At 56.6% G+C, this 27,016-nt stretch overlaps 3 protein-coding genes and 4 gene segments (V, D, J or C); all 7 read left to right on the top strand.

Annotated features, from left to right (window-relative positions):
* Window positions 1–42: 42 nt before the first annotated feature.
* Window positions 43–1,709, top strand: LOC119712270. The segment is given in 2 exon segments: window positions 43–393; window positions 911–1,709. Coding segments are annotated over 2 exon segments (555 nt in total).
* An 8-nt stretch (window positions 1,710–1,717) lies between these two features.
* On the top strand, window positions 1,718–6,379 carry LOC119712267. Its single transcript, XM_038163308.1, is given in 3 exon segments — window positions 1,718–3,028; window positions 3,501–3,793; window positions 3,795–6,379. Coding segments are annotated over 3 exon segments (708 nt in total). The 5' UTR covers window positions 1,718–2,976; the 3' UTR covers window positions 4,158–6,379.
* A 42-nt stretch (window positions 6,380–6,421) lies between these two features.
* LOC119711999 lies at window positions 6,422–8,261 on the top strand. The segment is given in 3 exon segments: window positions 6,422–6,882; window positions 7,386–7,785; window positions 8,201–8,261. Coding segments are annotated over 3 exon segments (513 nt in total).
* A 265-nt stretch (window positions 8,262–8,526) lies between these two features.
* On the top strand, window positions 8,527–12,001 carry LOC119712277. The segment is given in 2 exon segments: window positions 8,527–9,535; window positions 10,406–12,001. Coding segments are annotated over 2 exon segments (432 nt in total).
* LOC119712268 lies at window positions 11,527–14,025 on the top strand. The gene is given in 3 exon segments (XM_038163310.1): window positions 11,527–11,578; window positions 12,012–12,304; window positions 12,306–14,025. Coding segments are annotated over 3 exon segments (708 nt in total). The 3' UTR covers window positions 12,669–14,025.
* A 740-nt stretch (window positions 14,026–14,765) lies between these two features.
* LOC119711998 lies at window positions 14,766–16,972 on the top strand. The segment is given in 3 exon segments: window positions 14,766–15,429; window positions 15,944–16,291; window positions 16,895–16,972. Coding segments are annotated over 3 exon segments (478 nt in total).
* An 844-nt stretch (window positions 16,973–17,816) lies between these two features.
* On the top strand, window positions 17,817–21,281 carry LOC119711997. Its single transcript, XM_038162799.1, has 2 exons — window positions 17,817–18,069; window positions 20,539–21,281. The coding sequence occupies exons 1-2, from the start codon at window positions 18,021–18,023 to the stop codon at window positions 21,279–21,281; spliced, it is 792 nt and encodes a 263-aa protein (XP_038018727.1). The 5' UTR covers window positions 17,817–18,020.
* Window positions 21,282–27,016: the final 5,735 nt, after the last annotated feature.

Raw genomic sequence — 27,016 nt, 5'->3', positions numbered from 1 at the left:
TCGGGAGTGCCCACAGGACAGCAAAGGGAGGAGGTGAGGGAACAGACGATGGGAGCGAAGGAAAGGCAGGGACTGTCGATGCTGAGCTGCACGATGCCATCCCGATGCCCTGGGCCCCAGCCCGGCGCCGCCGCTTGCGACGTGCAGAGAGCCGAGCGCCGCCCCGCAGCCCCCGCGCTCGCCTCCGCTCCGTTCCCTGGCGGGACTGGGCGAGAGCCCGAGCGGCAGCGGCGCAGGGCTGAGCCCCGGGGCGGAGCTGGCGGCGGCCCAGAGGAGGCGGCACGGCCGCAGCAGAGCCGGGGCTCAGGGGCACAGCGAGGCTCGGCCGGCGGAGCGGCGCCATGCGGCGGGCTCGGGCCGCGGGGCTGCCGGCGCTGGCCGCGCTGCTGCTCGGTACGCGGGGGAGGGGGGGGCGAAGGGACCGCGGTCTGGGTTGGGGTGATCACGCATGTCCCCGGAGGCTTCCGACCTGCCTGGATTCTTCTCAGGCCTTTTCTCCAGAGCTGTTCTCCCGTTCATCCCTTTTTCTTCTCAGTCCCATTCTCCCTCAGAAATCTCCTGATTCTATTCTATGTCCAACCCTGCACAAGCACTCAATTCCTCTCCTCCTTTATTGCTCACAAAGCCTTAGCCCTTCTAATTTTTCTTCTTTTTTTTTCTTTTTTTTTTTCTTTTTGTGCTTTCTCCAACATTCCCTCATACTCAGGTGACTGCACTGTTCTTTCTGGCATTCGGGCATTCATCTCTCCTCAGAGCAGCAATGGACACTTCCATTTCTGCTTATCGTGAAATCCCCTCGGTACTGTTTCCCTCATCATCTCTGTAGGATCCAGACTGTTTCTATGGGATTTGATCTGTGCCGTGGGGCTGTGTAGAATTTAAAGTTCATCCATTTTCTGTTCCCCGGCAGTGGCTTCAGGCAGAGCCCAGGTGCAGCAGGAGCCATTCCTGGAGACCACCGAGGGCACCGGCATCAACATCACCTGCTCACATTCCCAGAAATTGAGCGGCGATTTCATCCATTTCTACCGTCAGCTGCCGGGTCGAGCACCCGAATTCCTCGCCCTCGCTGCCTATACAGGCTCCAAGGATGTGCCGGGCATTGCAGGAACGCTGTCGGTGTCGGAGGACGGGCGCTCCAGCGCGCTGTGGCTGGCTGTGCCCCGGCGCGGGGACGCGGCCGTGTATTACTGCGCGCTGGGGGCCACGGGCAGAGGAGCCGGGGCTGCGGCCGGGCACGAACCGCCGCGGGCGGGGCCGGGCGGGGCCAGCAGGGGCCGCTGCCGCTCCGCCCGCCGGGCTCCCGGGGCGCGGCTCCGCAGCTCCTTCCTCTGCCCCGAGCCCGCCCGCACCGACAGCGCCGATGGCACCGAAAAGGCCGACACGCTCCGGGACTGCTGGCCCTCCCTTTAACTACTATTGCTTCTCCTCCCTTCCATCACATCCCTCAGCATCCCTGACGCCTTGCTGGGAATAAAGCAGCAACCCGAGTAGAAGAAGCAATTAAAGAACTCCTACTGCACATACACGAGTTCATGGTACCACACACACACCCTGGGGCTTGCACACGCCCAAATGATAACTCATAGCTCTGCATCTATGAAGAGGTGTGTGCACACACATTTCCAAAGGAGACCCAGGCACAGACACTTCTCCTTCTGCCATGTCCCCACTGATGTGCAAACACGCACGCTCGCTCCTATTCCTGCTCCTGCACCCAAGCCTTTGCCCGCACATCTACGTGAACACTCCTGTCCAGAGATGGGCACACACAAAGCACATCCCAACACACACTCACATATTCACCTTCCCTTCTTCCCTCCTCAGCTCACCCCGATGGCCACCGCTTTTTGCCTCCCCATGTGACGCCATTGGGCTGCTGGTTCTGACCCTGCCCTGTTAAAATTGCCTTCAGGAAAGTAGCCGTGATTCGCTGGACATCCTACCCTGTGTTCAGCCTGTGAGTACCCAAACCATGCCAGAGCCTTGCCTGACTCCTTGGCCTTCCCCACAAGGCTCCAGCCCTGCTGCAGTTGTTCCCAGGTTTCCTCAGCAGCGTCCACGGCTGATTGTGTCCTTGCCTGTGCTCCTGCTTTGTGTGCGCTTGTGTTCAGGCAGGGTCCACAGGAATCCATGGGGGAGCGCAAATTCGAGCATGAATCCACCCCAATATACAGGAGCCTCTGTGTCTGTGTGTGTGTATCTCTGAGTGTCTGTCTGTCCTATTGTGTTACTGAGCCAGTGGAATGCGTTGATCTCACTGGAGACGCTCTCCACGGCTCTGCCCTGAGCATCCCAGAGCAGCATTTGCCCAGACTCAGAAGGAGCCCGGGTGTCACTGGACAATGATGGAGCAACCTGCAGGAGATTTGTCCAGGGAAGAGGCGCTGAAATGCAGTCCCTGCTTCCTGAGCCCACCTTTTAGAGCTGCCCTAAATGCAGAAACACACATGCACATGAACTCGTGGACACCCGGACTCATCAACACACACACAGGTCTCTCCAGGCCAATGCACAGCTGCTCTCCCCTGTGCTGCATCCGATTGGTTTCATGGACACGCAGAAAGGCTGGGGCTTTGTGCCCACGTCCTGGATCCGTGTGAGTGCATTTCTTTACAGGGCCCTGAAGGACAATTCGGGAGTCCCCACAGAACAGCAAAGGGAGGAGGTGAGGGAACAGACGACGGGAGCGAAGGAAAGGCAGGGACTGTCGATGCTGAGCTGCACGATGCCAGCCCGATGCCCTGGGCCCCAGCCCGGCGCCGCCGCTTGCGACGTGCAGAGAGCCGAGCGCCGCCCCGCAGCCCCCGCGCTCGCCTCCGCTCCGTTCCCTGGCGGGACTGGGCGAGAGCCCGAGCGGCAGCGGCGCAGGGCTGAGCCCCGGGGCGGAGCTGGCGGCGGCCCAGAGGAGGCGGCACGGCCGCAGCAGAGCCGGGGCTCAGGGGCACAGCGAGGCTCGGCCGGCGGAGCGGCGCCATGCGGCGGGCTCGGGCCGCGGGGCTGCCGGCGCTGGCCGCGCTGCTGCTCGGTACGCGGGGGCTGGCGGTGGAGGTGGCGGAGGCAGGGGCTGGCGCTGTGTCTGCCTTTAATAACCATTGGTCTCAGCATTTGTATCTGGCACTCCTGCTTCTCCTTGCTTCTTTTTCACCCACTGACCTCAGTCCTTCTCTCCTCAATGATTCCGTTCACTCCCAGCTTCCCCGCTCTACAGCTCCATACATTAACTCATACAAACATTTATTCATCCCTGCATTTCAGCCGTTCTCGTTTCTTCATTCCAATCTCCACTTCTGCAGTCTGACACTTCTCCCACATTCTGACTTCCATAAAATATACCACATTCCTATTTCCGTTAAATTATTTTCAGAGAAATAGTATCTCCATGCTTTATTCTCAAAATATACCATCTACCTGTGACCTGTCCTGTAACGCCCTCTTTGCTCTTTGCGTTCGTGGCCTTTGATGCCAATGGAAAGTGATTGCTCTTTTCTCCGTTGCAGTGGCTGTGACCAGAGCTCAGGTCCAGCAGGAGCCGTTCCTGGAGACCACCGAGGGCACCGGCATCAACATCACCTGCTCACATCCCCAAATCCAGACCAGCGATTACATCCACTGGTACCGCCAGCTCCCAGGCCGAGCACCCGAATTCCTCGTGAGCACACTCAAAGACTCCAAGGATGTGCCGGGCATTGCAGGAACGCTGTCGGTGTCGGAGGACGGGCGCTCCAGCGCGCTGTGGCTGGCTGTGCCCCGGCGCGGGGACGCGGCCGTGTATTACTGCGCGCTGGGGGCCACGGGCAGAGGAGCCGGGGCTGCGGCCGGGCACGAACCGCCGCGGGCGGGGCCGGGCGGGGCCAGCAGGGGCCGCTCCGCTCCCGGCTGACGCCGCTCGGCGGGGCACGGACCGAGCCGCGCCTGGAACCCGCGCCACCCCGAACGGGAACCACCACGGGCCCCGCACACGGCCTGGCCTCCTGCCAGAGACACCTCCGAGCACAAGGATGCTGCCCTGCAAGGCGTACGAAACAATTCTGCTGCAGACGAACATTTCAGCAGCGGTTGAGGCACTCAGGGAAGGTATTTCTGAGCCTATGGGCAGCCAAAGGAAGGCTCAGGAGATGTTGGCTCCTGGATCGGTGAGGAAGGGAACCTGCTGACAAATGACAGGGAAAAGGGTGACACACTCCGGGCCAGCTTGCCCTCAGTTTAACTGCTATTGCTTCTCCTCCCTTCCATCACATCCCTCAGCCTCCCAGACACCTTGCTGGGAATAAAGCATCACCCAGAGTAGGAGAAGAACTTATTAACAAACTCTTATTGCACATAGAATAGTGCACGGTACCACAAACACACTCTGGAGCTTGCACACACCCAAAGAGTAACTCATAGCTCTGCATCTATGAAGAGGTCTGTGCACATTCATTTCCAAAGGAGACCCAGGCACAGACACTTCTCCTTCTGCCATGTCCCCACTGATGTGCAAACACACACGCTCGCTCCTATTCCTGCTCCTGCATCCAAGCCTTTGCCCGCACATCTACGTGAACACTCCTGTCCAGAGATGTGCACACAGAATGCACATCCCGTGATACTTTGTCCGAAGATACTCTCATCTACCTCATGATATTCAGACCACTGGGCATCCTGTTCGACATCCTGGTTTGGTGGGGGCTTGTCAGGGCCCCGGGACTGGAACTTGAGTTGTTGTTCGCAGGTGTGTTTGTCCACCCCATGGAACACCGAACCCAGTGAAAGGAGAAGGGGCACTTTGCCCTTCTTTGCCTGCATCGCTTTGCTACAATGGCCCTGGGATTTCTCCACCTCCTAACCTGGCTGGACTCTTTTCTGGAATGACCTTTTGGTGGTCTCCAGAGAAGACCCTTCAACCACTGTACAACCACCGTGACAGATGGACTGAGATTGGGAGAAGCCATTCCCTCCAAGACTGAGACAGGAAAACCCAATATGGAGAAGACTCCTTTTCTCCTAAGAACTGAGATTGAAACTTCTAACCCAAGGAGGGGGATGTGTGGGGTGGGGGGCAAGTAGCTGCAGGTGTGACCACGGGACCAAAAAGAAAATAGCCCTTGCTCAATGCTGACCAGATGAGATAATGAGAACATTGTATCTTTTCCCCCCTCCTTTCCAACTTTCAATAGAAAAATCCTCATAAAAACCCCCCGGGTTAGCCTGAGATTTCGAGATCTCCACAGCGTGAAAGCGACTCCTCGACTGGACCTGGACTGGACCTCGACTGGACCACAATGAACTTCGTCAACTCTAGGTTGGTAGCTATTGCCTCCCTTTCTCTCAACCGTTTTCTTTCCATAGGCTTTCTCTCTTTTTCCCCCAATCCCCTCCAAGGCATTTTGCTGTGACTATTCAATAAAGTATACTGGTTTTGATTGTTACTGCAAACCCCTTGCCGTGTTGGTGTTTTGTACCCTGAGATCCAGTAAGGAACCATCACAATCTCCGTTCCTAAGGATGGATCGTGACACATCCCAACACAGATCGATTCCCACACACTCACATATTCACCTTGCCTTCTTCCCTCCTCAGCTCACCCCGATGGCCACCGCTTTTTGCCTCTCTGTGTGTCATCACTGGGCTGCTGGTTCTGACCCTGCCCTGTTAAAATTGCCTTCAGGAAAGTAGCCATGATTCGCTGGACATCCTACCCTGTGTTCAGCCTGTGAGTACCCAAACCATGCCAGGGCCTTGCCTGACTCCTTGGCCTTCCCCACAAGGCTCCAGCCCTGCTGCAGTTGTTCCCGGGTTTCCTCAGCAGCGTCCATGGCTGATTGTGTCCTTGCCTGTGCTGCTGCTTTGTGTGCGCTTGTGTTCAGGCAGGGTCCACAGGAATCCATGGGGGAGCACAAATTCCTGCATGAATCCCCCCCGATGTGACGGAGCCTCTGTGTGTGTGTCTGTGTGCGTCTGTGTGTGTGAGTGTGTGTCCTATTGTGTTACTGAGCCAGTGGAATGCGTTGATCTCACTGGAGACGCTCTCCACGGCTCTGCCCTGAGCATCCCAGAGCAGCATTTGCCCAGACTCAGAAGGAGCCCGGGTGTAACTGGACAATGATGGGGCAGCCCGCGGTAGAGTTGTCCAGGGAAGAGGTGCTGAAATGCAGTCCCTGCTTCCTGAGATCTCCTTTCCCAGCTGCCCTAAACACATCACACTTTGCTACTGCCAATTGTCAGTCCGAACAAAAATGGTTTCACCAAGTCGGGATTTTTAGCTTAATTCCGTTTCAAAGGTTGTGAGTGCCTCAGCACGACTGGGAGGGCTCACAGACACATGGAAACATGGATACATGGACATAGAGACATACAAATACACACAGGTCTGTCCATACCAGTGCACAGCTGCTCTCCCCTGTGCTGCATCCGATTGGTTTCATGGACACGCAGGAAGCCTGGGGCTTTGTGCCCACGTCCTGGATCCGTGTGAGTGCATTTCTTTCCAGCGCCCTGAAGGACAATTCGGGAGTCCCCACAGGACAGCAAAGGGAGGAGGTGCGGGAACAGATGATGGGAGCGAAGGAAAGGCAGGGAGTGTCGATGCTGAGCTGCACGATGCCAGCCCGATGCCCTGGGCCCCAGCCCGGCGCCGCCGCTTGCGACGTGCAGAGAGCCGAGCGCCGCCCCGCAGCCCCCGCGCTCGCCTCCGCTCCGTTCCCTGGCGGGACTGGGCGAGAGCCCGAGCGGCAGCGGCGCAGGGCTGAGCCCCGGGGCGGAGCTGGCGGCGGCCCAGAGGAGGCGGCACGGCCGCAGCAGAGCCGGGGCTCAGGGGCACAGCGAGGCTCGGCCGGCGGAGCGGCGCCATGCGGCGGGCTCGGGCCGCGGGGCTGCCGGCGCTGGCCGCGCTGCTGCTCGGTGCGTTTTGGGTGCCGCAGGGGCCGGGTCGGGGTTTGGGTGATCCCGCATCTCCCCGGAGGCTGCTGTCCAGCCTGGCTTCTTCTCAGACCTCTTCCCGAGAGCGGTTCTCTTGTGTATCCCTTACGCTTCTCCATCCCATAGTCCGCAGAAATCTCCGGATTATTTTCTCTTCCCAACCCGGCACAAGCATTCCTTCTTTATTACTCACGAAGTCTGTCCATACCCCTTGCTCTTTTTCTTCTTGTCTTTGTGTGCTTTCTCCCACATCCTCCCGTTCTCAAGTGACTGCACCGATCCTTCTGTCATTCACTCGTTCATCTCTCCACAAACGATTAATGGACACTTCCATTCCTACATGTGTCTGTGACATCCCCAGGAACAGTTTTCCTCCTCATCTCTCTGTGTTCCTGGCTGCTTCTGCGGGCTTTGTTCTGGGGGTTGGCAGGCAGAGCTGGGTAGAAAGTAGGAGTTGAAGTTTGTTTCTTTTCTCTCCCTGGCAGTGGCTGCGGTCAGAGCTCAAGTGCAGCAGGAGCCGTTCCTGGAGACCACCGAGGGCACCAGCATCAGCATCAAGTGCTCACACGCCAATATCCGGACTGGCGATTTCATCCATTTCTACCGTCAGCTGCCGGGCCAAAGCCCCGAACTCGTGGCGGTCACTGCTAAAGCGGCCAAGAAGGTGCGAGCCCCTGAAGGGCGTCTGACGGTGTCGAAAGATCGTCGCTCCAGCGCGCTGTGGCTGGCTGCGCCCCGGCGCGGGGACGCGGCCGTGTATTACTGCGCGCTGGGGACCACGGGCAGAGGAGCCGGGGCTGCGGCCGGGCACGAACCGCCGCGGGCGGGGCCGGGCGGGGCCAGCAGGGGCCGCTGCCGCTCCGCCCGCCGGGCTCCCGGGGCGCGGCTCCTCAGCTCCTTCCTCTGCCCCGAGCCCGCCCGCACCGGCCCCGCACGGCCCCGCACGGCCCCGGCGCGCCGCACAACCCGCCTGCGACCCGCGCTCGCACGCTCGCCACGCACCGCCCGGCCTCCCCTCGCTCCCGAGCCCGCCGCTGCCTCACGCCAAACTGCTGCGGGCTGCGCCTCTGCCGCCGCCTCTCGCCCTCCGGACACGGCTGCTGCTGCTCTCGGCCTGCTTTGCAAAGCCACGAGCTGCTCCTTGACAGCACCTGGGCTGGGAGCTGGCAAAGCAGCTGCGCTGACGGGCACACGGGGGCTAAATAATGCAGTGCTGTCGCGTCAAGGGGTCATGGATTGAGAGAGGTTTTCAGTGAGGCTTTCTGAGGTGACCGAGGAATGTCCACCTCTGTCTCTGCAGAAATGTCTCTGTTCCATACTGCAAGGAGAATAAGAAGCAGCATTCTCCCAGGGATGGGTAAAGAACTTGTTAATTGAATCCCACCAGAGCCTGGAATTCACTTCTCTACATTTTATTCCCCTCCCCAAATATCCACAAACACCCATGGATGTGCATTCAGCATCTTTCTGAAACAGTAGAACATTGGGAAGGGAAAACGATCAATCACTGTGAGTACAGGAGCGTTTCAAATCTGCCGAGGAGCCTATGACACCCACCTTCCCACCAAACCTGATTGGTCCCTTTCCTTCCACATCAGTAACATCTCACTTACCCAGAAAATCAAACGCCAGGGATTAGCAATGCTAAAAGTAGTGGAGGGAGAAACTTGAAGGACTGAGCTCCACATGAGGTTTCTCCCCCGAGACTTGCTCTGGAGACCCCATTTCCATTGGGGACAGGAGCCTTTCAGCATCTTCAGGAGCTCTTTGGGCTGAGCAAGTTCAGCAGAGGCCACAGTCAGGGCACATGAAAGGCGACAGTGTCTGGTTCTCTGGGGCTCACATCACCTCCATTTTCCTTTCCGAGGGAAGAACAGGGGAAAGGGAAAGTGATGAACAAAGCACTCAGTGACACCAATCGGGCCGTAGGTGATAAGGGGAGAAAGAGCTCAGAGCTCTGCAGCCTCTAATTGATGGGCCTTCGGGGAACTGCTGAGAATTGGCTCAGGCTGAGCTGTGTCAGCCACAAGGAGGGACAAGAGGAACAGGAGGATAACGGAGGTTTGAGGGGGTCTCGTGGGGTTAGGGAGCACCTACCAAGGAATGCTTGTGAGGCTGTGCAGCCTCCAGCCTTGGAGTTCTCCAAAAGCCTTCTGGATCGGGAGATGAACAGTGACCCCAGAGAGCTGAGGACACCTCGGGAGGGTGAGAAACCTCAGCGGGGAAGAAGCCCCTGAGCTCCCAAGCGCCCAGGCCTGGGAGTGCAGCAGAGCTGGCCATTGCAGCTGCGGAGGTGAGGCTCCAGTGCGAGCTGAGCGGGAACAGCCCCTTCCCATCAGTGAGGCCGCAGGGGCACGGGATGCTCCCAGTGCCAACGGCTGAGGGAGCCTCGGGGGCTGCTGCTGGAGGAGCGACAAACGCACACGGAGCATTTCAGGCACGGCAAGGACAGGGCACTGCTCTGCCTGCTCCCGCCGCCGCTTCCTTTGCTCCCGCCCACAGGCGTTCCCGGCAGCTCTGCTCTCTCGGCGCTCGGACGTGCTTTGGGCTCTTCCTCACTCGGCAAACACGCAGCTTGGTCTCGCCATGCACCTGGCACATCTCATCCTCACCGTCTTCCTGGGCCAGCTCCTGGGTAAGTCCTGGCTCTTCCCCAAGGCACCCCTAGTCTCTTCTTTCTCTTCTTCTCTCTGCCCACAGGAAACCCTCGAGAGCCCAATCAAGACCTTTTTGGGAAATACGGTGAATAGAGGGAAAAGACTGAGAGAAATCAGCTTCCCTTTGTGGTTTTGCAAGTGTTTGTTCAAGAAGTTCTTCGATTTGCAAAGGAAAAGGGAAGGAAGAGAAACCTCAGATCTCTTCTCTGTCTTTTCTCTAACCTTAAAATCATCTCCCTCTGCCTCTCTCTTATGATCTTCCCGCAGTCACATCAGCGGATCTCAGTTGTCTCTCCAGCCCCACATTCCTCCCATTTAAACTTTACATTCCCAGATCCTGTCAAACCCTCCCCAGGCACCTCAATGTTCTCACTCCACTAACATTAGCAGGGAGTCCCATTCTGCCTCCAGGCTGACGCAGCTCTGCCACGGCTTCCAGAGTTCTCTCAATTGGCAACACAACCAGGGCTCCCTCTTTCCAAGCTCAGTTTTGTGTGCTCTCAGGGATCGAGGAGCCCTCAGAGGTGACAGAGATGGGGAAGCAGGATGAACCATTCTGCTGTACCTCACTGGGCTCCTCAGGGAGGTGGAGGGTGCTGGCTCCTGCACACAAAGCTCAAGCATGACAGACTGTTCCTTGGGCCTTTAAGCAGCACGGGGACCGGCAGCAGGGACACAGCCCAGCTCTGCTTTGGGTAATGCAGAGCAAAGAGCTCCGAGCTCCTGCCAAAAATCTCTCAGGGCTCTGCAACAAGGCAGGGAGATTTCTCCACCAGAGTTTTCCATGCACTTCCATTTCCTTCCCATTGTCTTTCCCTGTGGAGCTGCTCACCAGCAATTTCTTGCAGGCACCACGGGGCAGGACACGGTCACCCAGGACGATGGACCAGTCACGGTGGAGCAGGGACACCCCTTCCACACCACCTGCAAATACCACACCAGTGGTTTTAGGGCATTGCTGTGGTACCAGGTGCGGAAAGGCCAAGCCCCAGAGCTGGTCTCCTATCAGGCAGGGCCTGGCCCCAGGCGCAGCGGCCGGATCACCACGCACCTGAACACCACGAGAAAATCCAGTGTCCTGCAGCTGGAGAAAGTGGAGCTCTCTGACACTGCCTTGTACCTCTGTGCTGTGCAAGGCACCCTGGTGCAGGGAGCTTCCTCAGCTGTGCAACAAGCCAGGGCAGGGAGGGGATGTGTCAGTGCAAGGCTGAGCTTGGGGAAGGGACTCTGATCTCACCCTGATGCTCAGCAGAAGTTGCATCCCCATGTGTGTTCAATGGTCTGATGGTTTGGACAGCGTTCATCCCAGCACTTCCATTGGGAAAGTGCTTTGGACTATTTTGACTCATTTCCACATTGTGCAGTCTCTCAGGAAAAGGAAAGAAGAATATCCCCTGTGCTCGCCTGGGAGCCTGTCCTTCCACACTGCAGCCCTGCTGCTTTTGGCCCCACATGTGCTCAGCAGAGCCCAGGGCTGGCTGTGTGTTGCTGCCTTGGGTGCCCTTGGAGCAGCCCCGTTTGCATGGACACACGTGAAGCACGGATTTGTCCGGGGCTCCGCTCCGGAGAGCACGGCCCTGTGTGTGTCCGTGTGCGTCCCTGATCGGGAGGGAATGTCCCGACCGTGGCAGGGCCAGCGAGCACTGCCCTGGCCCTGCCCAGCCCAGAGCAGCAGCTGCCCAGGCTCACAAGCAGCCCGAGTGCAGCTGGCTGGGGCCGGCAGCTGCCCGCTGCAGGTGTGCGCAGGGCGGATCCGCTTCCCGCGCGGTGCCGCTGGTGTGTGCGATGGGACACGGCTGTCTCTTGTCGCCGGCCGTGCCCAAGGTGCTCGTGTCGCTCGTAGTGCCGGTGCCGTGAGAGGCGGGGCTGAGCCCCGGGGCGGAGCTGGCGGCGGCCCAGAGGAGGCGGCACGGCCGCAGCAGAGCCGGGGCTCAGGGGCACAGCGAGGCTCGGCCGGCGGAGCGGCGCCATGCGGCGGGCTCGGGCCGCGGGGCTGCCGGCGCTGGCCGCGCTGCTGCTCGGTGCGTTTTGGGTGCCGCAGGGACCTTCGGGTCAGCGGGCTGTGTGAGATCGGCCCCTGCTCAAGATTCATCTCTTACCCTCCTGTTCCTTTTCGATTCTTTTTTACCCTCTGTCCCTTTCTCTACCCTCACCTTTTCTTCTCTCTGTAAATCATTGCTTTCCACGCTGCCTTTTGTCTTCTATTTCTGTATCCATCCATACATTCCTCGTTGCAAATCAATGTTCCCCTCCCTTTCTGCCCTTAAAAAATTTCAATTCTCCTTCAAAACATCCGTCATTAATTCTTGTCCCTTGCTAAAGCCTCTCAGAGAAACAAACTCCTCATTCTTTATTATCAGAACGCATCCCAGTTAACGCTGCTCTGTCTGTGCCGTATCCGACTGCATGGCATTTTCTGATAAAGAAAAGTGATTGTGCTTTTCTCCATGGCAGTGGCTGCGGCCAGAGCCCAGGTAGAGCAGGAGCCGTTCCTGGAGACCACCGAGGGCACCGGCATCAGCATCAAGTGCTCACACGCCAATATCCGGATGGGCAATTTCATCCATTTCTACCGTCAGCTGCCGGGCCAAAGCCCCGAACTCGTGGCGGTCACTGCTAAAGCCTCCAAGGAGGTGCGAGCCCCTGAAGGGCGTCTGACGGTGCCGGTAGATCGGCGTTCCAGCGCGCAGTGGCTGGCTGTGCCCCGGCGCGGGGACGCGGCCGTGTATTACTGCGCGCTGGGGGCCACGGGCAGAGGAGCCGGGGCTGCGGCCGGGCACGAACCGCCGCGGGCGGGGCCGGGCGGGGCCAGCAGGGGCCGCTCCGCTCCCGGCTGACGCCGCTCGGCGGGGCACGGACCGAGCCGCGCCTGGAACCCGCGCCACCCCGATCGGGAACCACCACGGGCCCCGCACACGGCCTGGCCTCCTGCCAGAGACACCTCCGAGCACAAGGATGCTGCCCTGCAAGGCGTACGAAACAATTCTGCTGGAGAGGAACATTTCGGCAGCGGTTGAGGCACTCAGGGAAGGGATTTCTGAGTCTATGGGCAGCCAAAGGAAAGCTCAGGAGACGTTGGCTCGTGGGTCGGTGAGGAAGGGGACGTGCTGACAAATGACAGGGAAAAGGGCTGTCACACTCCGGGCCAGCTTGCCCTCAGTTTAACTGCTATTGCTTCTCCTCCCTTCCATCACATCCCTCAGCCTCTCTGACGCCTTGCAGGGAATAAAGCATCACCCAGAGTAGGAGAAGAACTTATTAACAAATTCTTATTTCACACAGAATAGTGCACGGTACCACAAACACACTCTGGAGCTTGCACACACCCAAAGAGTAACTCATAGCTCTGCATCTATGAAGAGGTCTGTGCACATTCATTTCCAAAGGAGACCCAGGCACAGACACTTCTCCTTCTGCCATGTCCTTACTGATGTGCAAACATGCACGCTCGCTCCTATTCCTGCTCCTGCACCCAAGCCTTTGCCCGCACATCTACATGAACACTCCTGTCCAGAGATGTGCACACACAAAGCACATGCTGTGATACTCTGTCCGAAGATACTCTCATCTACCTCATGATATTCAGTCCACCGGGCATCCTGTTCGATATCCTGGTTTGGTGGGGGCTTGTCAGGGCCCCGGGACTGGAACTTGAGTTATTGTTCGCAGGTGTGTTTATCCACCCCATGGAACACCGAACCCAGTGAAAGGAGAAGGGGCACTTTGCCCTTCTTTGCCTGTATCGCTTTGCTACAATGGCCTTGGGATTTCTCCACCTCCTAACCTGGCTGGACTCTTTTCTGGAATGACCTTTTGGTGATCTCCAGAGAAGACCCTTCATCCACTGTACAACCACCGTGACAGATGGACTGAGATGGGAGAAGCCATTCCCTCCAAGACTGAGACATGAGATCCCAATATGGAAAAGACTCCTTTTCTCCTAAGAACTGAGACTGAAACTTCTAACCCAAGGGGGAGGATATGTGGGGTGGGGGGCAAGTAGCTGCGGGTGTGACCACTGGACCAAGAAGACAATAGCCCTTGCTCAATGCTGACCAGATGAGATCATAAGACCATTGTATCTTTTCCCTCATCCTTCCTAACTTTCAATAGAAAAATCCTAATAAAAACCCCTCGGGTTAGCCTGAGATTTCGAGATCTCCGCAGCGTGAAAGCAACTCCTCGACTGGACCTGGACTGGACCTTGACTGGACCACAAAGAACTTCGTCGCCTCTATGTTGGTAGCTATTGCCTCCCTTTGTCTCAACCCTTTTCTTTCCATAGGCTTTCTCTCTCTTTTCCCCAATCCCCTCCAAGGCATTTTGCTGTGACTATTCAATAAAGTATACTGGTTTTGATTGTTACTGCAAACCCCTTGCCGTGTTGGTGTTTTGTACCCTGAGATCCAGTAAGGAACCATCACAATCTCCGTTCGTAAGGACGGATCGTGACACATCCCAACACAGATCTATTCCCACACACTCACATATTCACCTCCCCTTCTTCCCTCCTCAGCTCACCCCGATGGCCACCGCTTTTTGCCTCCCTGTGTGTCATCACTGGGCTGCTGGTTCTGACCCTGCCCTGTTAAAATTGCTTTCAGGAAAGTATTCGTGTCTCTCTGGCCATCCTACCCTGTGTTCAGCCTGTGAGTACCCAAACCATGCCAGAGCCTTGCCTGACTCCTTGGCCTTCCCCACAAGGCTCCAGCCCTGCTGCAGTTGTTCCCAGGTTTCCTCAGCAGCGTCCATGACTGATTGTGTCCTTGCCTGTGCTCCTGCTTTGTGTGCGCTTGTGTTCAGGCAGGGTCCACAGGAATCCATGGGGGAGCGCAAATTCCTACATGAATCCACTCCTGATGTAAATGAGCGTCTGTGTGTGTGTCGGTATGTGTGCATGTCTGAGTGTGTGTCTGTGTGTCTCTGTGCCCTATTGTGTTACTGAGCCAGTGGAATGCGTTGATCTCACTGGAGACGCTCTCCACGGCTCTGCCCTGAGCATCCCAGAGCAGCATTTGCCCAGACTCAGAAGGAGCCCGGGTGCCATTGGGCAGTAATGCAACAGCCTGCAGGAGATTTGTCCAGGGCAGAGGCGCTGAAATGCAGTCCCTGCTTCCTGAGCTCTCCTTTCTCCGCTGCTCTAAACATCACACTCTGCTACTGCCAATTGCCAGCCCCAGGAATTATAGTTTCACTCAAGTTTGGATTTTTAGTTTGATTCCATTTGAATTGTTGGGAGTGTCTCAACATGGCTGGGAGTGCCCACACACAGGGACACGCAGACACATGGACACATGGACACAGGGACACAGGGACACACAGACATCGAGACACAGACTGGTGTCTCCAGGCCAGTGCAGAGCTGCTCTCTCCTGAGCTGCATCCGATTGGTTTCATGGACACGCAGGAAGGCTGGGGCTTTATGCCCAGGTCCTGGATCCGTGTGAGTGCATTTCTTTCCAGGGCCCTGAAGGACAATTCGGGAGTCCCCACAGGACAGCAAAGGGAGGAGGTGAGGGAACAGACGATGGGAGCGAAGGAAAGGCAGGGACTGTCAATGCTGAGCTGCACGATGCCAGCCCGATGCCCTGGGCCCCAGCCCGGCGCCGCCGCTTGCGACGTGCAGAGAGCCGAGCGCCGCCCCGCAGCCCCCGCGCTCGCCTCCGCTCCGTTCCCTGGCGGGACTGGGCGAGAGGCCGAGCGGCAGCGGCGCAGGGCTGAGCCCCGGGGCGGAGCTGGCGGCGGCCCAGAGGAGGCGGCACGGCCGCAGCAGAGCCGGGGCTCAGGGGCACAGCGAGGCTCGGCCGGCGGAGCGGCGCCATGCGGCGGGCTCGGGCCGCGGGGCTGCCGGCGCTGGCCGCGCTGCTGCTCGGTGCGTGGCGTTCGCGGCCGGGGACGTCCGGGTCAGCGGGCTGTGTGAGATCGGCCCATGCTCAAGATTCATCTCTTGCTCTCCTCTTCCTTTTCTGTTCTTACTTGTCCTCTGTCCACCCAGATGACCTCAAATTTTCTTCCATCTGTAAATCATTGCTTCAGACGTTGCCTTTTGTCTTCTATGTCTGTAGCCATCAATCCATGCATTCATCCATGCATCCATCCATCCATGCATCCATCCATCCATCCATCCATCCATCCATCCATCCATCCATCCATCCATCCTTTCATCCATTCCTCTGAGCCAGTCTATTTTTGACATTTCTTTGTGATTTACCTTCAAAACATCTCACATAGGTCCTTACCTTCAATCAAATACTCTCAGAGAATTACGTCTCAATACTTTAGTATTCAAACATATCCAAGTTCTCTCCGCTCTGTCGTCCGCTCCCATCTCCCCTTGCATGGCATTCTCTGCAAAAGAAAATTGATCCTTTTTTTCTCCATGGCAGTGGCTTTGGCCAGAGCCCAGGTGCAGCAGGAGCCGTTCCTGGAGACCACCGAGGGCTCCGGCATCAACATCACCTGCTCACATCCCCAAATCCAGACCGGCCAAACGATCTACTGGTACCGTCAGCTGCCGGGCCGAGGACCCGAACTCTTCGTGAGCATTTTCAAAGACTCCAAAGAGCTGCCGGACAGTGCGGGCCATGTGCGGGCGTCGGAAGATCGGCGTTCCAGCGCGCTGTGGCTGGCTGTGCCCCGGCGCGGGGACGCGGCCGTGTATTACTGCGCGCTGGGGACCACGGGCAGAGGAGCCGGGGCTGCGGCCGGGCACGAACCGCCGCGGGCGGGGCCGGGCGGGGCCAGCAGGGGCCGCTGCCGCTCCGCCCGCCGGGCTCCCGGGGCGCGGCTCCGCAGCTCCTTCCTCTGCCCCGAGCCCGCCCGCACCGGCCCCGCACGGCCCCGCACGGCCCCGGCGCGCCGCACAACCCGCCTGCGACCCGCGCTCGCACGCTCGCCACGCACCGCCCGGCCTCCCCTCGCTCCCGAGCCCGCCGCTGCCTCACGCCAAACTGCTGCGGGCTGCGCCTCTGCCGCCGCCTCTCGCCCTCCGGACACGGCTGCTGCTGCTCTCGGCCTGCTTTGCAAAGCCACGAGCTGCTCCTTGACAGCACCTGGGCTGGGAGCTGGCAAAGCAGCTGCGCTGACGGGCACACGGGGGCTAAATAATGCAGTGCTATCAGGTCAGTTGGTTAAGCCTTTCCCAGGTGGAAAAGGCATCTCCACCTCTGTCTCTGCAGAAATGTCTCCGTTCCATACTGCAAGGAGAATAAGAACAGCACTCTCCCGGGGATGGGTAGTGGACGTGTACTTTCAATCCCACCCGAGTTTGGAATTCACTTCTCTACCTTTTGTTCTCATTCTCGGATGTCCACACACGCCCTTGGATGTGCATTCAGCATCTTCCTGAAATAGCAGAACATGCGGGAGGGAAAACAATAAATCTGTTGCAGTACAGGAGCATTTCATATCGTTGAAGGGCTCGCTCACACCCAGCCTCCCTCTGAAATTGATTTGCCCCCTTCCCTGCACTTTAGTAACCTGTCACGCATCCAGATGAACAGATGCCAGATTTCAGCAATGCCGCAAATGTTGCAGGGACACACTTGAAGGACTGAGTTCCACATGAGGTTTCTCCCCCGAGACTTGCTCTGGAGACCCCATTTTCTTTGGGGACAGGAGCCATTCAGCATCTTCAGGAGCTCTTTGGGCTGAGCAAGTTCAGCAGAGGCCACAGTCAGGGCACATGAAAGGCGACAGTGTCTGGTTCTCTGGGGCTCACATCACCTCCATTTTCCTTTCCGAGGGAAGAACAGGGGAAAGGGAAAGTGATGAACAAAGCACTCAGTGACACCAATCGGGCTGTAGGTGATAAGGGGAGAAAGAGCTCAGAGCTCTGCAGCCTCTAATTGATGGGTCTTCGGGGAACTGCTGAGAATTGGCTCAGGCTGAGCTGTGTCAGCCACAAGGAGGGACAAGAGGAACAGGAGGATAATGGAGGTTTGAGGGGGTCTCGTGGGGTTAGGGAGCACCCACCAAGGAATGCTTGTGAGGCTGTGCAGCCTCCAGCCTTGGAGTTCTCCAAAAGCCTTCTGGATCGGGAGATGAACAGTGACCCCAGAGAGCTGAGGACACCTCGGGAGGGTGAGAAACCTCAGCGGGGAAGGAGCCCCTGAGCTCCCAAGCGCCCAGGCCTGGGAGTGCAGCAGAGCTGGCCATTGCAGCTGCGGAGGTGAGGCTCCACTGCGAGCTGAGCGGGAACAGCCCCTTCCCATCAGTGAGGCCGCAGGGGCACGGGATGCTCCCAGTGCCAACGGCTGAGGGAGCCTCGGGGGCTGCTGCTGGAGGAGCGACAAACGCACACGGAGCATTTCAGGCACGGCAAGGACAGGGCACTGCTCTGCCTGCTCCCGCCGCCGCTTCCTTTGCTCCCGCCCACAGGCGTTCCCGGCAGCTCTGCTCTCTCGGCGCTCGGACGTGCTTTGGGCTCTTCCTCACTCGGCAAACACGCAGCTTGGTCTCGCCATGCACCTGGCACATCTCATCCTCACCGTCTTCCTGGGCCAGCTCCTGGGTAAGTCCTGGCTCAGCCCCAAGGCATCCCTGTGCTTCTTCCTCTCCCCAGGAAATCCTCAACAGCCTTATCAGGGTCATGTGGGGAAATATCAGTGAATAGAGGGGAAAGGCTGTAATAATCTGCTCCTCTTTGTGGTTCTGCAAGCCTTTCCAGAAGAAGCTCTTTGGTTTGTAAAGGAAAAGGGAAAGGAGAGAAGTGAAAGCTCCCACCTCTTCTCTGTCTCTTTTCAATCCATCCACCTCTGCCTCTCTCTTCTCATCCTCCTGCAGTCACATCAGCGGATCTCAGCTGTCTCTGCAATGCACACTCTTCCCATTTAAATGTCAATTCCCAAATCCTGTCAAACCTGCCCCAGGCACCTCACTGTTTCTCATTACATTACATTATCAGGGAGTTCCCTTCTGCCTCCAGGCTGACACAGCTCTGCCGCAGCTTGCAGTGTTCTCTGGGCTGGACACAAGCAGGGCTCCCTCTTTCCAAGCTCAGCTTTTGTGTACTTAGGAGCCTCCAGAGGGGACAGGGCTGGGGAAGCAGCATGAACCATTTTGCTCTATCTCGATGGGTCCTCAGCCTGAGCTACCACACTGAATTTAGGCTGTTCTCCTGTCGTCTGAGCAGCAGCAGTAGGAGCGGGGACAAAGCCCACTTCTTGTCAGGCTCCTGCTGTGCTGAGAGCTCTGAAACACAGCCCAAAATCACTCTCACCCGTGTCCATCGGCACATCTCTGAAACTGCCTGCAGGGCAGGGAGATTTCTCCACGAGGGTTTTGCACACACTTTGCTTTTTCCTGCCTGGAATCTTTCCCTGTGGAGCTGCTCACCAGCAATTTCTTGCAGGCACCACGGGGCAGGACACGGTCACCCAGGACGATGGACCAGTCACGGTGGAGCAGGGACACCCCTTCCACACCACCTGCAAATACCACACCAGTGGTTTTAGGGCATTGCTGTGGTACCAGGTGCGGAAAGGCCAAGCCCCAGAGCTGGTCTCCTATCAGGCAGGGCCTGGCCCCAGGCGCAGCGGCCGGATCACCACGCACCTGAACACCACGAGAAAATCCAGTGTCCTGCAGCTGGAGGAAGTGGAGCTCTCTGACACTGCCTTGTACCTCTGTGCTGTGCAAGGCACCCTGGTGCAGGGAGCTTCCTCAGCTGTGCAACAAGCCAGGGCAGGGAGGGGATGTGTCAGTGCAAGGCTGAGCTTGGGGAAGGGACTCTGATCTCACCCTGATGCTCAGCAGAAGTTGCATCCCCATGTGTGTACAATGGTCTGATGGTTTGGACAGCGTTCATCCCAGCACTTCCATTGGGAAAGTGCTTTGGACTATTTTGACTCATTTCCACATTGTGCAGTCTCTCAGGAAAAGGAAAGAAGAATATCCCCGGTGCTCGCCTGGGAGCCTGTCCTTCCACACTGCAGCCCCGCTGCTTTTGGCCCCACATGTGCTCAGCAGAGCCCAGGGCTGGCTGTGTGTTGCTGCCTTGGGTGCCCTTGGAGCAGCCCCGTTTGCATGGACACACGTGAAGCACGGATTTGTCCGGGGCTCCGCTCCGGAGAGCACGGCCCTGTGTGTGTCCGTGTGCGTCCCTGATCGGGAGGGAATGTCCCGACCGTGGCAGGGCCAGCGAGCACTGCCCTGGCCCTGCCCAGCCCAGAGCAGCAGCTGCCCAGGCTCACAAGCAGCCCGAGTGCAGCTGGCTGGGGCCGGCAGCTGCCCGCTGCAGGTGTGCGCAGGGCGGATCCGCTTCCCGCGCGGTGCCGCTGGTGTGTGCGATGGGACACGGCTGTCTCTTGTCGCCGGCCGTGCCCAAGGTGCTCGTGTCGCTCGTAGTGCCGGTGCCGTGAGAGGCGGGGCTGAGCCCCGGGGCGGAGCTGGCGGCGGCCCAGAGGAGGCGGCACGGCCGCAGCAGAGCCGGGGCTCAGGGGCACAGCGAGGCTCGGCCGGCGGAGCGGCGCCATGCGGCGGGCTCGGGCCGCGGGGCTGCCGGCGCTGGCCGCGCTGCTGCTCGGTGCGTTTTGGGTGCCGCAGGGACCTTCGGGTCAGCGGGCTGTGTGAGATCGGCCCCTGCTCAAGATTCATCTCTTACCCTCCTGTTCCTTTTCGATTCTTTTTTACCCTCTGTCCCTTTCTCTACCCTCACCTTTTCTTCTCTCTGTAAATCATTGCTTTCCACGCTGCCTTTTTCCTTTTCTGTCTCTATCCATCCGTCCACCCATCCATCCGTCCATCCATACATTCCTCGTTGCAAATCTATGTTCCCCTCCATTTCTGCCGTTAAAAATTTCAATTCTCCTTCAAAACATCCGTCATTATTTCTTGTCCCAAGCTAAAGCCTCTCAGAGAAACAAACTCCTCATTCTTTATTATCAGAACCCATCCCAGTTAACGCTGCTCTGTCTCTGCCGTATCCGACTGCATGATATTTTCAGATAAAGGAAAGTGATTGTGCTTTTCTCCGTGGCAGTGGCTGTGGCCAGAGCCCAGGTAGAGCAGGAGCCGTTCCTGGAGACCACCGAGAGCACCGGCATCAACATCACCTGCTCACATCCCCAAATCCAGACCGGCCAAACGATCTACTGGTACCGTCAGCTGCCGGGCCGAGGACCCGAACTCTTCGTGAGCATTTTCAAAGACTCCAAAGAGCTGCCGGACAGTGCGGGCCATGTGCGGGTGTCGGAAGATCGGCGTTCCAGCGCGCTGTGGCTGGCTGTGCCCCGGCGCGGGGACGCGGCCGTGTATTACTGCGCGCTGGGGACCACGGGCAGAGGAGCCGGGGCTGCGGCCGGGCACGAACCGCCGCGGGCGGGGCCGGGCGGGGCCAGCAGGGGCCGCTGCCGCTCCGCCCGCCGGGCTCCCGGGGCGCGGCTCCGCAGCTCCTTCCTCTGCCCCGAGCCCGGCCGCACCGACCCCGCACGGCCCCGCACGGCCCCGGCGCGCCGCACAACCCGCCTGCGACCCGCGCTCGCACGCTCGCCACGCACCGCCCGGCCTCCCCTCGCTCCCGAGCCCGCCGCTGCCTCACGCCAAACTGCTGCGGGCTGCGCCTCTGCCGCCGCCTCTCGCCCTCCGGACACGGCTGCTGCTGCTCTCGGCCTGCTTTGCAAAGCCACGAGCTGCTCCTTGACAGCACCTGGGCTGGGAGCTGGCAAAGCAGCTGCGCTGACGGGCACACGGGGGCTGATCCATGCAGTGCTGTCAGGACAGTAGGCCAAGGTTTTCTGAGGTGACAAATGCATTTCCATCTCTGTCCCTGAAGAAATGTCTCTGTTCCATACTGCAAGGAGAATAAGAAGCAGCATTCTGTCGGACATGGGTAGCGGAGGTGTATTTTTAATCTCACCCGAGTTTGGAATTCACTTCTCTACCTTTTGTTCTCATTCTCGGATGTCCACACACGCCCTTGGATGTGCATTCAGCATCTTCCTGAAATAGCAGAACATGCGGGAGGGAAAACAATAAATCTGTTGCAGTACAGGAGCATTTCATATCGTTGAAGGGCTCACTCACACCCAGCCTCCCCCTGAAATTGATTTGCCCCCTTCCCTGCACTTTAGTAACCTGTCAGGCATCCAGAAGAACAGATGCCAGACTTCAGCAATGCCGCAAATGTTGCAGGGAGATACTTGAAACACTGAGCTCCACATGAGGTTTCTCCCCCGAACTTGCTCTGGAGACCCCATTTCCTTTGGGGACAGGAGCCTTTCAGCATCTTCAGGAGCTCTTTGGGCTGAGCAAGTTCAGCAGAGGCCACAGTCAGGGCACATGAAAGGCGACAGTGTCTGGTTCTCTGGGGCTCACATCACCTCCATTTTCCCTTCCGAGGGAAGAACAGGGGAAAGGGAAAGTGATGAACAAAGCACTCAGTGACACCAATCGGGCTGTAGGTGATAAGGGGAGAAAGAGCTCAGAGCTCTGCAGCCTCTAATTGATGGGTCTTCGGGGAACTGCTGAGAATTGGCTCAGGCTGAGCTGTGTCAGCCACAAGGAGGGTGTCCTAGGGTGACGCTATGATGCTTGTATCCCCATTTGTGTGTTCTGTTTATGCTGGATATTATGTTCTGTGCCTTCAAGACTGGCTCTGAAGAGTGAATGTTTTGTTTTGGGTTTTGTTATCAGCCTGCTCCCCCACGGCTGGCGGGACACAGAGACAGGGAGTACATAGGGCGGTTTTTGCTTTTTGCTGGGCTTTTTGCTTTGCTCTTGCTCTGGCTTTTGCTTGCTCCTGCTTTGCTCTTGCTTTTGCTTCTGCTTCTGCTTCTGCTCATTAGCTAGTTTAGCTAAGCAGTCCAATTTTTTTTTCCCTGGACTGTTTTTTTTTCCTTTTTTTCTTTTTTTCTTTTTTTTTTCCTTTTTTTCCCCTCCCCTTTTTGGAACTACTCGAACCTGCTCTGGACTGGGACCTGGAAACACCGAGAGCTTGCACCTCGTGGCTTGTAGCAGCCATCTCCAGTGCCGGAGGGACTGACAACAGAGCAACCACCTCCCAGAAGAGACTTTCTGAATTTGTCATCCTTTTCAGAGTGGTGAAGGAGTGTTATCATCTGGTATTGTTCATTCTGTGTGCTGGGGGGTGCTTTGCCTGTTAAATAAACAGGTTCTTTCCACTTCTCTCCGAGGAATCCTTCCCGAACCGGTTGGAGGGAGGGGCTGTGTGGGTTTGCTTTCTGGAAGGGCCTCCTTTTGCAGATTTTCTCCCAAATTTGCCCTAAACTAGGACAAAATTTGGCGCCCAACGTGTGGGGCAGTGTGAGAGAGTGGAAAAACCCTGTTTTGAGTGCATTTTGGTTGCCATTACTCTGTGTTGTTATATAGTAGTTAATAGCCATGTTTTTTGAATTCATAATGTCTCTTGGGGTGAGGGCTTGCATGCATTTCTGGTCCCTAGGGTTTTTTGAGATCTTAATACCTCTATGGTCCCTAGGTTTATTTTCTTATCCAGAAATAGCTTTGGTATTGTCCCTAATACGTAGTTTTTATAGCAGAGGGGCTGTGACTAGAATAGCTATCCTGCTGGGCTTGGTGGCAATGATTTGTAAGAAGTTTATAAACATGCTGGGGTCTGTTCCAGGTATGAATGGTTCATGGCTATGGTTATGCATCCAGTTTGTTAAAGGAGGAGCAGAGAATGAGGCTTTTCAGCCTTTGCTTTCCTTCTTCTCCTCTGAATCTGTTACATCATTATTGAAGAATGTTCAGTTTCCTCTGAATGTTAAAGAGACCATCTTTCTGGTATTTAATTTGGTAAGCTTCCTCTATATGGTCTGCAGCTTTTCTAGAATGAGGGCTGAGATTTCTAGACGGGGTGATGAAACCCCTGACCCAGGAGTAGACCCAGGCATGGAAAATCCTGAGTGGGGTGGGAAATGGGAGGACATGGGCCAAATCCTGAAGGAATTCTCTGACCCTATAGTGTGGGACTTTCCCCATCAACACATTCAGGACCCAGCTGAGGTGGGGAAATACCTGAGAGAGAAGTACCAGGATGACCCTAAAGAGAAAAAGATCATTGCAGTGTGCTGGGCCCTGGCATATGCTTATCGCACGCTGCTAGATACTGTAGGGCAGCAGTCAGAGGCAGGGGGGGCAGGGAGATAAATCAACAGCTATCCCAGTCACCCAGGCTGCAGCCAACACCCCAGGCTCGAAGCCAGCAGCTAAACCAGACAATAAGCCTCAACCAATGGCTGTTGCTACTAGCACTAGAAGTGGAAAGTGCACAGACAAGACCAATCGACCAGTGGATGATGATGATGATGCAGGAGAAGGACCTTCAACACCTCCTGACATAAAATCAGGAGTCAGAGCAACAGGCGCAAGGTCGGAAGCCAATATTGAGTCCTTTTCCCTGAAGGACCTCCGTGGCCTAAGGAAGGATTACACCCGACGATCTGATGAATCCATAATTAGCTGCTAGTCCGTCTTTGGGATGCTGCAGGTGAGGCTACAATTCTGGATGGCACTGAGGCGAGGCATTTGGGATCCCTGTCACATGATCCTGTCATCGACCAAGGAATGATGAGGGGGGCTGACCCTCACAGCCTCTGGGCACGGGTCTTGGATAGTGTTGCACAAAGGTACCTGTGTGCAGATGATCTCTATATGCAACAAACCCAGTGGAAGACTATAGAACAAGGGATCCAACGCCTGAGAGAAATGGCAGTGGCAGAGATTATCTTCTCAGATGACATAACAACTAGGAATCCAGACTTGGTACCATGCACATCTGTGATGTGGCGAAAACTCGTACGACTTGGGCCCATGAATATGCTTCTGCTTTGGCCATAATGAAGCGGGATGACAGGGATGAGACCGTGCTTGATATGGCAAGGAAGCTGCGAGCATATGCAGATGCTGTACATGGCCCAACACACGCCAGAATCGCAGCGGTGGAGACACGTCTACAGAAGTTGGAGGACAAGATAGAGGAGAATCATAAGAAGCTCAGAGATGAGATTAAAGAAGACCTTCTCCAAATCTCGGCAGTGCAGATCAGAGGTTCTGGTACCCAACACAGACGTTCCCCAGATGGAGAGAGAAGATACACCCCACGAACTGAGCTGTGGTTCTTCCTGCGGGATTGCGGGGAAAACATGAGGAGATGGGATGGAAGATCTACTGCTGCTCTGGCCCAACGGGTGCGTGAATTGAAGGAAGACAGGGCTCAGAGAGGAAGTCCCACCAGAAGGAAAGCAGCTCCAGTTGCCCATAGCCGAACTGTCAGATATGATGATGATGACATGTCCGATCCCCTTGAAGGAACTTCCAAGACATACGTCCAAGGAAAGAAGGACAGCCAGGCTTAGAGGGGCCCTGCCTCTAGCCAGGTAGAGGCTAGGGAAAATCGTGTTTTCTGGACTGTGTGGATTCGTTGGCCTGGCACATCTGAACCACAGGAGTATAAGGCTTTGGTTGACACTGGTGCCCAGTGCACATTGATCCCATCAAGATATGTGGGGACAGAATCCGTTTCTATTGCTGGTGTGACAGGGGGATCACAGGATTTCACTTTGGTGGAAGCTGATGTGAGCCTGACGGGAAATGAGTGGAAGAAACACCCTATTGTGACTGGCCCAGAGGCCCCATGTATTTTGGGCATAGATTATCTCCGAAGTGGGTATTTCAAAGACCCAAAAGGACTCAAGTGGGCATTTGGGATAGCAGCTGTAGCGACAGAGGGTGTCCAGCAATTGAACACCTTGCCTGGACTGTCCGAGAATCCATGTGCAGTAGGACTTCTAAAGGGAGAAGAGCAACAGGTACCAATTGCCACCTCCATAGTGCATCGTCGACAGTATAGAACCACTCGAGATGCTGTGATTCCCATCCATAAGATGATCCGAGAGCTGGAGAGCCAAGGGGTGGTCAGCAAGACCCACTCACCCTTTAATAGCCCTATTTGGCCTGTGCGTAAATCTGAAGGAGAATGGAGATTGACGGTGGACTACCGTGCATTGAATGAAGTGACTCCACCACTGAGTGCTGCCGTGCCAGACATATTAGAGCTCCAGTACGAGCTGGAGTCCAAGGCAGCGAAGTGGTATGCCACTATCGATATTGCCAATGCATTTTTCTCCATTCCTTTGGAAGCAGAATGCAGCCTCAGTTTGCCTTCACATGGAGGGGAGTGCAGTACACCTGGAACCGACTGCCCCAGGGGTGGAAGCACAGTCCTACTATCTGCCATGGACTGATCCAGACTGCACTAGAAAAGGGTGAGGCTCCAGAACATCTACAATATATTGATGACATCATTGTATGGGGGAACACAGCTGCAGAAGTGTTTGAGAAAGGATAGAAAATCATCCGAATCCTCCTGGGAGCTGGTTTTGCCATCAAAAAGAGCAAAGTAAAAGGGACCAGCTCGTGAGATTCAGTTCTAGGAGTAAAGTGGCAAGATGGTCGGCGTCAGATTCCTATGGATGTTATCAACAAGATCACAGCTATGTCTCCACCGACCAATAAGAAGGAGGCACAAGCTTTCTTAGGTGCCATAGGCTTTTGGAGAATGCACGTTCCCGAGTACAGTCAGATTGTGAGCCCTCTTTACCTGGTCACCCGGAAGAAGAACAATTTCCACTGGGGCCCTGAGCAGCAACAAGCCTTTGTCCAGATCAAGCAGGAGATTGCTCATGCAGTAGCCCTTGGCCCGGTCAGGACAGGACCAGAGGTGAGAAACATGCTCTACTCTGCAGCCGGGAACCATGGTCTATCTTGGAGTCTTTGGCAGAAGGTGCCTGGGGAGACTCGGGGTCGACCACTGGGATTTTGGAGTCGAAGCTACAGAGGGTCGGAATCTAACTACACTCCAATAGAGAAAGAGATCTTGGCTGCCTATGAAGGAGTCCAAGCTGCCTCAGAAGTGATTGGTATAGAAGCACAACTCCTCCTGGCACCCCGACTGCCGGTGCTGGGGTGGATGTTCAAAGGGAAGGTTCCTTCCACCCACCATGCCACCAGTGCTACATGGAGCAAGTGGATTGCTCTTATCACACAGCGCGCCCGTATAGGTAAACTGAATCGCCCTGGGATTTTGGAGGTAATTACAAATTGGCCCGAAGGTGAAAGTTTTGGGTGTCACAGACGAAGAACAAGAACCAGTGACACGGGCTGAAGAAGCTCCACCATATAACCAATTGCCCCCAGAGGAAACACGCTATGCTCTTTTCACTGATGGGTCCTGTCGCATCGTTGGAATGAATCGGAAGTGGAAAGCAGCCGTATGGAGCCCCACACGACAGGTTGCACAAGCTATCGAAGGAGAAGGTGGATCGAGCCAATTTGCGGAACTCAAAGCTATACAGCTGGCCCTGGATAATGCTGAAAGAGAGAAGTGGCCAAAGCTCTACCTCTACACTGACTCATGGATGGTAGCCAATGCTCTGTGGGGATGGCTGGAAAGGTGGAAAAAGACTAATTGGCAGCGTAGAGGGAAACCAATTTGG

Source organism: Motacilla alba, chromosome 27 (genome assembly GCF_015832195.1).
Source record: "Motacilla alba alba isolate MOTALB_02 chromosome 27, Motacilla_alba_V1.0_pri, whole genome shotgun sequence".
Lineage (NCBI taxonomy): Eukaryota > Metazoa > Chordata > Aves > Passeriformes > Motacillidae > Motacilla > Motacilla alba.
Note: the sequence above shows the minus strand (reverse complement) of the source record. Positions and strands in the feature narration are given on the sequence as shown.